The following is a 14,117-nucleotide window of genomic DNA, read 5'->3' as shown; positions in this document are numbered from 1 at the left end:
ACTACTGCCTTTACAATTCTCAGTACCAGTTCAAGATTCTCTGGGTTTCCAGTGAGTCCAGCAGCTCCAGAGCGAATGATGAGAAATTCAACTCTGATCTCTCAAATAATCATTTACAACAGTAGAAAGAAAGTGCAAAATCCATCTAACTAACATGCTGATTTGGTTTACACTCACTCTTGACTCTCAAAGTTGAAGCCCCTGGAGGAATCAAGCCCTGAATTCTTCACCGATTCACAGAAATACAGAAGCAAATAAATTTAACAGGACTCTACATCATTACTCATACAGCTTCTTTAATCCAATTACTTTGTATTTTCTCTTAAACAAATGAATTGCCAAAATTGGCCTAGACCCAGTTCTCAAAACAGCTCAACTTCATCTCACCTGATCTCTATTTTCAGTCGAGAATCACAGAAGAGATTGGAGGGAGCATAAGGAATCAAACATCCCACCTGCCCTGAGCTGCAATCTGCATGCCCCACTCTCCTTTTCTCCCCCCCGCTTCCCTCCCACGGAGTCCAGCTTAATAAAGAAAAGAATACTACATTTTAGAAGTTGCAGTTAAGCATATAGATGGGTGATATATTCTCCTGGTAATGTCAATTAGTCCCTCATACATAGAAAAATTGTATTAAATGCACCATAGTAACCATTATACTTCCCACAAATGCCTTGGAAGACCAATTGCATATTGCTGAAATCTGCAAATTGGCAAGAGAAACAAGAAAACCCCTCTGAATTCCAGAGTGTACAGTGTTTATTTTGACAGTTGTAGTTTATTTATAGTACCTGACAATACACGTTCTCTAGTTCATCTTGTAAAATGATGAAGTCAGTATTTAGACCTCCACTGTTAAGCCTCAGAGGGAAAAATAGGTATAAACTTATTTCATTCAAATAAATGTACAGATTGGCAAGATTCTACTATAATGACTAAATTACACCATTAATTTAACTTAGTTTAAAGCACTTTCTTCGGTGGAGAAAGCACAGCCCTTAACTTTGTATGTGGCATGCAAGTCTGCACAAATACGCCATAATCTCTTAACCCACTCACACAAAATGATATCTTATTTTTGTTTGGTATGTTAAATACTTTCAGAGAAGTGCTGTATGGAAGGTTGGTCTTTCATGTGTGATTACAGAAGAGCACAGGCAGAGGCTGCAGAAGTTTTGCTACACACTGAAACTCATCAATAACCTTAAAAGTATAAATAGCCTTCAAAGTATAAATACTCCAAATGCTGTGCTTCCCATTTAAGTCCATAAAGTACCATATACATATCACGAATATTTCTTAAAACAAAACCAGACATGTAACTGGCTGCTACACACATATCCAACATAAAAACGTAGACAGAGCTGGAATACATGCTAAATTAAAGACCGCATAACCAAGAGGAAATATTACAATTTGTCAGATAAAACATATACGTAGCGTCATAAACACAGTTGCACAGTGCCCTCCAAGGGCAGCTAAGCTGAAAGTCAAATAATAAAATTAAGTGGTATACAAAAGTCTGCACAGAAGGGATTCCAATCCTCTTTGTTCTTAGTCATGATACAATTTCACAGCCGCTCTCAAGATCCATCGTTCTGATGTTTGGTATGTAAGAGCACAGAATGCAGTTCATCTGGGAGTTACTGAGCTGGGATGCACCAAACAAAATCTACCACAGCATCAGCCAGCCCCTGCCACAGTGTCTGAACAGCCTGGCCATCAAAACGTTTCTGATTTTTAAAGAGAGCCAAGAAATAAAAACAGGAATATCTTCCGCAAAGTGAATTCCTGTAATATTAACTAATTAATCCACAGTAAAGAAGCAGCTCCTGGGCAGCTATTGTCTGAGTACATCAGGCAGAGGACTCGGCTTGCAGGAGCTGCTACCTACACGTACTTCAAATTCACCGAGTGTAAAAATGGTATTATTTTTAGTGTTTGCAAGCTCGACCATACACAGCTGCAGAGGATCTCTAAATTAGTTAATACACCATTTCAAAAGGAAGAGTTATTTCTCCAGGGACTATGTACCAAACAAAGAGGGAAGGGAATGCCGAACCGCTGGTAGCTTATATGACAAAACATATTTTTCAGCTACACACAGCACTAATTATGAAGGTCCTTCCTATTCAACAGCTGGAAACCTCTCACAGAAAACACTCTCACTTCAGAGAAACAATACAAGGGGAAACAAAACAAAATGAACAAAGTGATAAAACCACTTTTGCAAGCTGATAGTTGTCATTAAATATGATCTGCATTTTTTATTTCTACAAGGAAGTAAAAATGCAGCATTTATGTCATCCTTGCTCTAATAATTTAAATGTTCATCTAAAAAAAAAAAGTCTTACTGAAATTAAGATTTTTAGTTACAAAATCTAAGACCAGAAAGTTTATGCTAGAAGATGGCTATGTTCACCAAGGACTATTCCAAGCATGAAAATAATAAAACTAACACTGATATTATAGTTTAACAGTGACAGCCTTAGTCTTATCCTTAGATAATGCACTAGATTTAAAAGCAAAAGCACGTAAAGCATCATTGGAGTTGGAGGTATCAAGAAAATAAAGTTGCAAAAAATTACAAGCACCATAAAAACAAATGTAATCAAAACAAATACCAGACTTTCATGGTATGTAGATTAAATGAAAGTACTGAGTTCAAAACAGCCTTTGAGCCACACATTTTCTGCAAACTTCTCTCTAGCCAAAAAATCTTAATTCCACATTGCAAAGTTTTGAAAACTATGAACATTCCATACAGTATAGCAGAGAGCACATCTCCTCACCATCTCTACTGAGATATATATTTATTAAGTGCTGACAGTTAACTTTCACGAGACTCTTAGAGAGATCTGGTCCTTATTCTGTGAATTTACAAAAGCCGAACTGAAGAAGCCAGGAAACACAACTGTATTTTATTATTATTTAAATAAAGAATTTCTGATAGCATTTAACTCTGAAGGGATTGTAATCCTTGCAGGCAAATGCCCTCTTCAGTGAAGATTTGCAAATTATCTTTGTTTAAATAACAGCTGGTCTTGTCTTAAATGAGCCATGTGGAGACAAACTTGTTTCAGTTTGGTCGAGAAATTAATTCTAGTTAACATCCATTTTGGTCCCTCTACACAGATGGGAAAAATAACATTAAACTACCATGCTTACATACAGTCAATATCAGACACCCAATAAAGCCCAGATTCAAAGCCCTGCTCGTAATGCAACCAGTGCAGACAGTTTCAGGAGAAAAGCTCAGCTGCAAGTTAGCCTGAAACAGAGGAGATTTACATTCATTGCTCTACTTTGCCACAGACTTCCTGCCTGACCTTGGACGAGTCACTTGGTTTCTGTGTGCTGCAACTCCCCATCCCTAAAATGGGGAAAAACATTTCTTTCATAACCTCATGGCAATTAGCAGATTTACTATCAGGAGATGCGTAGATATGGAGGTCAAATAAATGACATAAAGAGAATAAACAGTACTTAAAGCTTTAATTAACTTCTGTGAAATCTTTGGAAACCTCATCACACTGACAGAAGCAAAGCTTTGGCACAGAACTTACAAGTGCTATCTACAAAGAAAGATCACGTCTGCCTACGTAGCAACAAGATGGAACCGTATTTTGACATCTGCAGACAATCACAGATGCAGACTTCCATGATCCAATGCAAAGACACAACCTACTTCTGTATCACCAACATATACAGAAGACCAAAAGTCTCTAGGTACCTTCTTTGAGTCCTAAAAGGAGTAAAAACTTTCTGATATAATGGGAAGTCCAATAAAAAAATCATCAGTTACCCTCTTAAAATATTTAAAATACTTTAGGTCCAAACAATTATTCTCCAATTCATATTAACCACTAACCACTAACTTTTGAACTTGAAAGCCACATTTAACTTTCGTAACTCAGTATTAATATCAGAAGTCAAATCACCTTGAGGACAACAGAAAGTTAAAGACTTCTAGAGCAGCAGCCTACTGAAACCAACGAAGAGTGTAAGAACCATTCAGAAGTAGCCAAACACTACACATACACTACAGCAGGACTCTCTTGAGGACAGCATTGCCTCCATCAGGAATCCACAAATCCGCAAAATGTATTAAATACGTCTTTTTAGAAATTGTCTTCAAGTAAAAAAATCTATTTTATACAAACAAGCCAAACATCTACTGTGTTTCCATGCACATAACCTACACCTCTGTAGAAGGAAAGTACTAAACTGTGTAAAACCAAATTCGCAGCCTAGGGAAGGAAATATGAAGGGCAAAGGGGCTACAGGGGATGATGGAGGAGACAGAGGTGAGCACAGGTAAGCATTTGGGGGACACAGACAAGCTGTGGAAAACCAGAAGCCAAGAAACTACTAAGGGGAGAGGAAGTTCTGGGACAAACTTCCCCTCATATTACTCATATATGTATAAAACCCACATAGCTGCTCAATCACAGGGTTTGGGGCTTAACAAACAAAACCAAAAACAATAAAACAAAAGAAACAAAAAGCAAAACCCAACAAAAAGGATGATCTGTGGGTTACACACATAAAAATACGGTCACTGCAAGCTGCAAAAATAAAAATGAAACTAATTTGTTTTTAAGCTATTTTGTTTGAAATATCAAATGGCTTTCATTATTTGTAATTGCATCTTATATGTGGTGTTTTATAAGAAGAAAAATGAAACAGTTCTTATTAAAAATCATTTACAACCTAAAGCTTTTTCTTTCAATATGCAGAGCTGCTCTGGGATGTGTTAAATATCGTGAACTCCCATTACTGCAATAAGACTGGAAGAAGAACAGCACTTTGCAATGAGGCCAAAAATTAAAGCACAGCCAACAATTAAGTGCTATCAAACAGCAGGCACAGCACAGAACAGGGGAAAATACAAAGACGGTGGTGAGGGCTATAAGAGCGTCCAGTAGAAAAAAAGGAATATGACATTTCCAACGTAACACAGGATACAGTTTCAGACGCACATTTTCAAACGTGACTTCTGAAGCTGACAGTAGAATAGGTAGTGCCTCATATCATATATAGCTCCCCAAATACGTAAGTTTTGAGATTAGTCTTGCAGGAGAGAGTGAGATGCCTAAAAGGATGCCTCCCACCCTCCCTTTCCTCCCAGAGACGCCTGAAAAAAGCCTGCAGAGGCACAAGGGCAGCAGAGAGATGAGGGGCTGGAGGTCAGAGGAAAGGTGAGGATAACCAAAGTCATGAAGGCAGGAAATTGAAACTAAGTTCTGGAACTATGTATTTAATACTTCCCTCACAGCATGCTAATAATGTTCATATGAAGGAAAAAAAGAAAACAAAGCAGTTAAACTGTTAGCAGGCTTTCCCAGAGCAAATTTTGGCAACCTTAAACATCATGCAGCAACCAGAATCTCTCACTTGCTTAATCTCCTCACACTCTCGAATTGACTATTTCTATTTCTTTTTCCACAAGAGGTGAACTTTCCCCATAACTGCAATAGCTGAAGCTCATTTCACTGCTGTGGCAATCGGCTGTGCCACACCACAGCACCTGCCCACCCTTTTACAAACCAGCTGCTAGAGAAGCAGCAAACTCTCAGTGCCTGACTGTGCAAGTGGAACCTCGTTAGCCATCAGCAGAGCTGTTCTCCTTCACTCTCAGCACCATCTTTACTGAAGCAGGATGACTTCACCCAAAGCTGAGCAATACCAAAACTCCTTCGGTCACACACACACTCCCCTCCATTCACGTTTTCCTTCCTATCAACACACTAAAAGACAGTAACAATTAACACCAGTTTCATGTGTTATTCGCAAGAATTGCTAGCCTTCGCTGTCACTCATTTGAAGGTCAGAAGGAATGCAGAATACTTGTAATTGCATTATGGGCAAAAATTAATAATCACTACTTATACTAAGTAAATTTTATAATGAGAAATATTTACAAAGGCCGAAAAAAACACAAACTTACTATGTGGGCCTTGAAGTGCATTACCCTCAGTCATCTATGTAATTAAAAAAAAAAAAAAATCACAACCATATTCTACATAGACACGTTATCTGCTAGCTTGTGAATGACGGCAATAGAAACAAGGAAAAATTAGGGTTCTAATATTATTTACACAAATCTCTGCATGAAGCTTGTGATCTGACATATACTATCAGAACTTTTGGATAGATTTACAAAGCTCAGACTGCAGTCGCAGCACCTTGATCATCTAGACTCAGTTACCTACAGAGCAAGCCACAGTGCCTTTCTGAGCTGTGCTTCTGCGTTTCTTTCCCGTGAAAATCAGGATACGGTGAGAGGAGGAGGGGAAAGCATGTGGACTTCATCCTGACACTGAGCCAGGATGCAGGCAGGACAGACATCTCCAGACTGAGAGCTGGAAGCTTTTGTAATATTCACGTAGTCATTACTGACACTAAAACAACGTTGTAATGGCTAAAGATTTCAGAGCTCATCAGTTATCTTCCAAACAGCACAAAAATCTTAATTATGATCCTTGGGACTGGTACTGAGAGAGTGGCTCTGGAGCTGTCAGGCTAACTCTTGTGGTAATACCTCCCTGCAGACTAACAGTGGCAAAAAGCTTCAATAAAAAGGTTCATGTTCATTTGTGGGTGACAACTCAATACTAAAAAGACCAACCTAAATACACATAAACAGAATTTTCTCTGTTTTCTGCTATTACCAACACCAAAAGGCCTCAAACCTCAGCCACAGCAAGAAGATTGGAACAGAGTTGTGCTTTGGCAACTACAGCAAAGACAGACCAGAACGAAAGCAACTTTCCTCTCCAATGAACAAGCACAACCAAAGATGTTACACCGCTACTGTCTCCTCTTCAAATGCAAAGAGGCTCGGGCCACCAGGCAATGAACCAAATCAACCTGCTAGATGTTTCAAACAAACAATACAAGTTTCTAAAACATACTTAAAAACAAGCTGCTCTGTAAAGGGCAACAGAATATCCCTGCTTGTTATTTCCTGAGCTAACGTGTGTGCTCCTGTTGGGCACCCAGAGAGTGAGAAAATGCTTGTCTTCCACTGTAAGCCACTGTTCACAACAGAACTCTCTGAGCTAAAAAGCTCATAGCATTTTACTATTCTCTGCTTCCTTGGCAGGACTCTTATTTATATAAGATTAGTGCAGTCAGGCATTAGATTTATAAACCAGAAAAAAAAAAAGGAGAAAGTTTTCACACTTCTTTATAGGCCAGTTTTGGAAACATACACACAAAGCAATATAACAGATTGAAAAGCAATTGTTAACAACAACAAACAAACAAACCAAACCACAAAAAAAAAAAACCCAAACCAAAACACAAAAAACCCAAACCAAAACAACCCCAAACACAAACAGAACCCCCATATCAAAACACATATAATCTCTGGAGTCCCCTCCACCTGAAAACTATTTAATGTCATCCAAGCATTCACAAAAGTACTGTCAACCACCTAAACAGCCATTCCTTCGCTCTATCCAGAGCCTCTGAGGACAGCTAGGACACACACAACCACACTTCAGCCCCTCACCTTCCCCGACCCTCCTCAGGGAAGGAATCAACACCAACCTGCAGTTGGGAGGTGGATCTAAGGTGATGTCAGCCAATTCCTTCTGAATCCTGTGGCAATAAAAGCAAGAAAGAACAAAGGTAAGTCACTGTGTGGGACAGCAGTTAACACATACGCCTTACAGACATACTGTCACTGCGAGTTTGCAATGCTATGTAAGAGAGGCACTCTCAGCTGCAGCCTCCCACCCATCCAAATGCACAAAGCAGGACAGACACCCTGTTACAGAGATGGACAGAAAAGCAGACAGGCACCACAGGCTGAACCCAGACAGGCACACACTTGTACACTCTCATAAAGATGCCAACCACACAGGGCAGTGGAAAAGACTGTCTGCTTTACTCTGCCAACCAGCCTGTAAACGAGGGAAAACCTCTGCAAATGTGATGGACCAGGTGCTAGGAGGAAACGGCAGCCTGAAAAGGAATTCTGTCTTGCTGGATCAAGAGAAATAGCCATTGCCAAATTAGCTCCCCCTCACCTCCCTCCTAGCTTCCCATCACTATCCTAAGAGAAAACACCAGCCCCAGGGGAGTGAATAACTGCACCATTCCCAAGGACACTTAAAGGAAAGCGAATATCTATTTCCAATGCTCCTGCACATTCCTGCCACCTTCAATTCTCCCCTCTCCTTTCCCCCAAGAGCCACACAACATCCCCACGTCCCCTCCCTCAGGACTCCAGATGCTCCCTTCTCTTCACCACGTTCAGACAACACCCTGTCCTCCCTGCCCAAACTATTCTGGGCTCATGCTGCTTTGCCACAAAACGCCCAACCAGCTATCATCTCCTTCCCTGGAGTCCCATTACTGTCACTCAGGCTTCCCCTCCAGATTTCCCCACCCAGCACTCAGTCTGCATCTCATCTCCTCTAAACTCAGCCAGCATCTTCTGCCTCTCTTCCACTTGTCATAGATGAGAACCACAGCCTTTTCATATTAGGCAGTTTACAATCTTCTTTTTAAAATAGTTAAGGGCATGACATGTAAACACCACTTGCCACTATCCATGTCAGTTTGCCATGGAAACCTGCTGAGTGGAGATCTGGAATAACCAAACTGCCTAAATGCTACAAAGCCACAGAGAACTGAGTTGCAATGACAGGGCATTTGCATAAAACCCCAGTCACTTTTGACACCTACAAATACAACCTCCCTGTGCTGCTTGGCAAAGCTTCTTCAGTGAGATGGTTTATTATGCTTACTGAACTACTGCAAGTTCGCTTGAAAACTTCTATTTGCCAGCTTAGCTCCCTGGAGCAGGATGGTACTGAATTCAGGTGAAACACAGAATAAACAAGGAAGAGTAACTTTTATTTTTTTTAACTGAGTGGCTCCAAGAGTATGTCTGGGTGAAGAAAAGTGACTGACGTAGCTGTCACGGAATTACTATTCTGTGCAGGCATCTCTCCCGCATGTAGCCATTATTCTGGAATAAAAATTATTCCAGTCTCAAAAAAACTCCAACAACCCACTCTGGGCTGTAAGCAAAAACTGTTTAGGAGTAGAATGTCCACAAGTGGACATGCTGTGGATTATTTATTCTAGTCAACACCCAGCCATTTACAGAAAATTCAATATAAGTGATGAGCAGACAGAAAAACAGTAACATATTTGGTGGAAAAGACCTGGGGCTATATTACACTGCTTGCACTGGAGTGTACTCTCCCAGTGCAAGCAAACTCAAAACTCTTAATAAACATTAACTAATCACCAAAGCAGTCCTGGAAAGAATAAAGCCACTCTAGATCCATCCCAGCCTACAGAGAGGGAAACTGACACTGAAACGCAATGCCCTACCCAGGCCATTCAGCTTCCAGTAGCAGAGAAGGAATTAAGGTCCTACATGCCAAACCTACACATTCCCTATAACTGATGCTAATAAGGAAAAAGGAAAAGACAGCAGAAATACTTGAGGGCAGAGCAGCAGCCCAGAGGAAAAAAAGGCAGGAAAGTATTCGGGATGGAACAGAGGATGAAGCAGGAAGAGAGAGCAGAGAGCACTGAAATTGGGCAGACACTGCACAGAGATGCTGAAAAAAGTGAGACAATGGTAGCTTTGTGTGGAAAGGTTGAGTGTAAGGGCTAGAGATGAAGAACAGGAGTAAGAGGGGAGCAGCAGAGAACAGATCAAAATAAAATGAGGAAGGAGAGAAGATGCAGCGAATCGGTAAGAAAACTGACTGCAGCCTCACCTCTTGGCACTGGTAGATAGCAGCTTAGAGTTTTTACTCATGCTGACTTTGCTTTCCTTCTTCTTAGGCGTGCTTGTCTCTTTCTCTGTCTGTTGGTTGGAGGATGAAGATGAGGAGGAGCTGGTGCTGGCCCTCGAATCGTCATCCGACATAGCGACCCCCCCACCACACACCCCAACCTGGAGAGGAGACACCATGGGGTGTGGGGAACAAACAGTGAACACAAAACACACAGAGAAAGGCTGCTGATGATCTCACTCTGTGTTTGGGTCACGCTCCTTTTAAAGGGTCCTCGTGTCTCTCTCTCTCTTAAGGCCCTACAGTTGAACCAGGAGCAGCAGCAGCGTCCCCTGCACTAGTAACACCGAGGAGCTGAGGAAAAGAGACTTTCAAAGCTTCCTCTCAGAAAGCAAGTGTGAAAGGAGAGGAGAAGAGGAGACTGGAATGAGGACGGCTGCGAGGATCAGGGAAGCTCAAAGCAATTCCTTCTAATCTCCCCCAAACTGCACACACACAAGAGCCATCACCACCCACGACTATCCAGCCTAGGGGTGTAGGTGATAAAAATGGAACAGCTCCGGTCCCTCGGGTTCCCGGGAGGCACGTGGGGGAGGTGGGAAGGGATGGGGCTGGGGGGGGTACCATCACTAGCGCTAAAATGGAAATGGGGCATCCCCAGCAACAGGGGGGAGACCCCGAAGGCGCTGGGGAAACCCCTGCAAGCTGGATCACCCTTGCCTGCTGGATGGGCTGTTGGGCACAGTGGGGGCAAGAGGGGGGGGATTGCAGGGGAACAGCTGAGCAGGGAGTGGGGTGCACAGAGGGGACCCGCTGAGGCCCACTGCACCCAGGGTGATGCCAGCAAAGGGGGAAGGGACAAGAGGGTCTGTGCTGAGGGGGTGCGGGAGTGGGGGATTGGAAACGAAGGGCCAGGGCCTACGAGGGGGGAGAGTAGAGGGCCTGGGGAGGCCGGGGCAGCGAGGGGGGGAGCAGGGTGCTGGGGGGAGGCAACCCAGCTTCGAGCGGGCACCTCGGGGACACAGGGGAGGAGGGCAAACACGGTGGGCTACCGAGGGCACGTCTGCACCCCAGAGGGGCGAGAAGCCGTCGGGAGGGATGTGGGGGCTGGTAGGGCGCCCCGGGAGAGTTCGGGTGGGAGCGAGGGGAGCAGCCGCAGGCCCGGGGGGAGCGGCGAAGGGGCAGCCAGCGGGCCGGGGGGCCGGCAACACGGCCGCCTCCCTCCCAGCGCCACCGGCCCCCGGGGGAGCTCCCCTGTCCCCGTCGGGCCGCCCCCGCTGCCACCCCTCCGCCTGGCGAAAGCCGGGGGCAGGGGGGCCCGGCCGAGCTCCCCCGGCCGCGGGCCCACAGGGCCGGGCGGCGAGGGGCCGGGGGGACAGCGGTACCTGACAGCCCCGGGCGCGATCCCCCCTGCCCCGCCGGCTCCACCGCCTCTCGCCCCATCGCCGGGCCGCGGCCGAGACCTGCCCCTCGCCCTTGCCCCCGGGGCCGGCGGGGAGGGCGGCGGGGGGTGCCCCGTCCCCCTACCTCTCCCTTTGTGTCTGGCTGCTCCTCCTCGGTGCGGCTGGGCCTGGCCACTCGTGTCTCTCTCGCTGGGAGAGAAGCGGAAGTGCTGCAACAGCAACTATTAAACAGGCAATGGCTTCCCTAGCTGCCTCCCCCACCGCCGAGCGGGGCTGGGGGGCGGCGGGGCCGGGTCGCCACACGCGTGGAGCGGGGCCCGGGGAGGCGCGGGGGGGGGCAGGCAGGCGGAGGAGCCCCCGCTCCGGGGCTGGAGGGGGGATCCCGGCGGCCACAGTCCCCCCGTCCTGGGTCGTTCTCCCCCTCCAGCGGGTGCTGGGGAAGGAAGAAAGGGACGCTCGGGCGGGGGGACCTGAGTTTTTAATGGAGACCCTCTGGAAAGTAATCTGCAGCGGTGCCAAGAGGGGGAGGGATAAACACCCTCCCTGGCTGCGCTTCTGCTTCCGTGCGAGAGCCCTACAGGGACGCGGTCGAGGCAGGTGGCTGGGAGAGGGCGAAAGCTCCCGGGACTGCTTTTTTTTTTGTGTTTTTTGTTTTTTTATTTTTTTTTTTTTTTAAGGCTGAGAGGGGGTTGTTACGTTTGGCGGGGTCGCTGCTTTTTCTCCTATTCTTACAACTGTTTCAACCCCAAAGCTGCTCCCGTGCCTCACCTGCTTTGTCCCTCCGGCAGCAGTAAGCAACTTCTCACCTGTCTCAGTTGGAAAGCAGTAAGAAAAAAAAAAAGAAAATAGCCCAGCCCAAACCCCCCACCGCAAGCAAGCCAAAAGGGATCCCCCGGCAGCTTTCCCGTCTCTCACCTGTTTCAGCCCTGAAGCAGCAGCTGTGTCTTCCCTTCCCTCCCCCGGCTCAGCCCTGAACCAGCAGCAGGAGCAGCCACTTCCCACTCGCCCTCGCACGGAGTTCAGGATTCCATTGTCCCCCACACTGCACTTGGTGACATCACTGACACACAAAGAAGGGGCACTTCGTGATGTCATCAACGCATGCTGGGAGAGAAAACAAAATCCTGGGCTCGGGGCTTGGCAGCGACAGCACAAGTCCGTCCTCTCTCCCTGCCGCCCCCTCCTCCCCTCCCCTCCCCGCTTCAATTTTCCAAAGGTAAAAGTATTAGGGATTTTTTTTCTCTCCTTTTTTTTTTTCCTTTCCCCCAAGTCCCCTGATGCAGAGCCCATCTGTAGGAAAGGCGCAGCGGCGTTCAGCCTGGGCTGCTAGCGTGTTGTATTTCTGAGGGGTTTTACTCTTCTCGAAATCTTTGCTGTCGGTCTCTCTCTCGCTGTCCACCCAACGAAGAAACGTGGTTTGGCTGGAGCGACCCGCCAACCCCAGCCCACGCGTGGGCGCAGAGAGCAGCCCGCCTTCCCCACGGGCCGCCCCGGTGGGCTGCCGCAGCTCTTCCCGGAGGTGTCGCACCCACTCGTGAAGGGACAATAGGGACCAGCATTCCCACCGACCTCACCCGGGGCAAATTTGGCTCGGTGCCGCCGGTTTCCACAGCCTATCGTGGGATCGCGTATCGAATTACTTGGTACCTCCAGTGGCCGAAAATACAATGACTGTCACCACCGTGCATCGTGATAACGAACGGGACTTTGCATTTTCATCCTTCCTCCCGCGGGAAGACCTCGAGGTGACCCGCAGGCACGCTGGGCTGCTACCTCGACAGAGCGCTGTTGCGACATGACGCCTTGGGAGTGCCGGGGGTTCCATTACGAAGCTGAGCCCGCCGGAGCGGCGGGGGACGGAGGGGCGACACGGCCCAGCGCCCCGGCGGGACATCGCGGGGCTGGACATCTCCACTTCATAGCGACTGGAGGCGCGGGTGGAGGTTGGGGGCTGGGCAGCCGAGGCTGGCTCCTTCTGAAGGCTGGGCTTCCCGCCGGGTTTTGGGCGCCCTGAGGGGCTCAGCTGTCGGAGGGCCCGGGTCCAGCCGGGGGAAGCGTTGCCGAGCCTCCAGGGAGCTTTGCCTGAGTTCTGCCTTCGGGCTCCTGTGGGACCTGGCTCTCTGCCCAGCGGTGAGGCAGGTGGTGTGAAGCTGTCTCTCAGCAGAACCTCTCTCAGAGGACCCTGTCCCTTAGCATGGGTGCAGACTTGAGTGAGGACAAAAACCTGAAGGCTGGGTCAAGTAATGGGGACACCTGGGACGTGAAGAAAACAGGTGTTTGGGACAGAGGATGCTGAGCCTCTCCTTCACGGGACAGCAGCTTCACACTTTTGTTGCTCATCACAAAGATCTGGTTGTCACACTGATCTTTCACTGTTTATATCCAGTAGTCCTTGAGCTAGAGGTACCAAGGGAGGGGAAACGTGTGCAGGGACAGTCTTTCCCTTTGTCACCCCCACCTCTATTTCCTTGGACCCCTGCATCTGCTGCTTCTCTCTCCTCATCCTCTCTTTCTCCTTCCTCCCCCATTTTCTGCACACAGCTCAGCATCACCTAATTTCACCCAAAACTACCTATACTGTGCACAGCTTTGCTGCCTGGTCTCCCATGTGGTTGAGCAGTGCAGTATGTTAGATAACCTAGAGACATGGAGAGTCACTCTGACAAAAGAAAGAATTCCACCACAGTGTCACACTTCCTAGTCTTTGGGTGGTTTTTTTGTTTGTTTGTTCTGGAGGCTTTTTTTCTAACCCTTCTATTCAGTCTTCATTACCTGTGGTACCACATACTAGGCCTTGCTGAATTGTTCTCCAAAAGCAGCTTGCCAGCCCATCTGGTTTGACCCATAGGAATGACACTGGAGAAGTCATGGTCATCCTTCCCTCCCGTAACTGTGGAGCTTTGGCATCTCCATCATTGGCAATGGCCTTGAAGGCACATAATT

General features: G+C 46.6%; 1 protein-coding gene across 7 annotated transcripts in view; it reads right to left on the bottom strand.

The window, feature by feature from the left end:
* The window catches only part of LOC102094573 (ubiquitin-conjugating enzyme E2 E1), a 46,104-nt gene extending 33,776 nt beyond the window's left edge, over nt 1–12,328 (bottom strand). The window contains exons 1-5 of one of the 7 annotated variants that reach the window (XM_065051556.1): nt 12,086–12,284; nt 11,943–11,969; nt 11,299–11,363; nt 9,754–9,932; nt 7,559–7,609 (exon numbers count right to left, since the gene is read on the bottom strand). In XM_065051556.1, the coding sequence (XP_064907628.1) occupies nt 7,559–7,609; nt 9,754–9,932; nt 11,299–11,363; nt 11,943–11,969; nt 12,086–12,269 (506 nt within the window). In that variant the 5' untranslated portion in view covers nt 12,270–12,284. The other 6 variants (XM_065051554.1, XM_065051549.1, XM_065051550.1 and 3 more) reach the window with 6 other exon arrangements.
* Nucleotides 12,329–14,117: the final 1,789 nt, after the last annotated feature.

This window comes from Columba livia, chromosome 2 (genome assembly GCF_036013475.1).
Source record: "Columba livia isolate bColLiv1 breed racing homer chromosome 2, bColLiv1.pat.W.v2, whole genome shotgun sequence".
Lineage (NCBI taxonomy): Eukaryota > Metazoa > Chordata > Aves > Columbiformes > Columbidae > Columba > Columba livia.
Note: the sequence above shows the minus strand (reverse complement) of the source record. Positions and strands in the feature narration are given on the sequence as shown.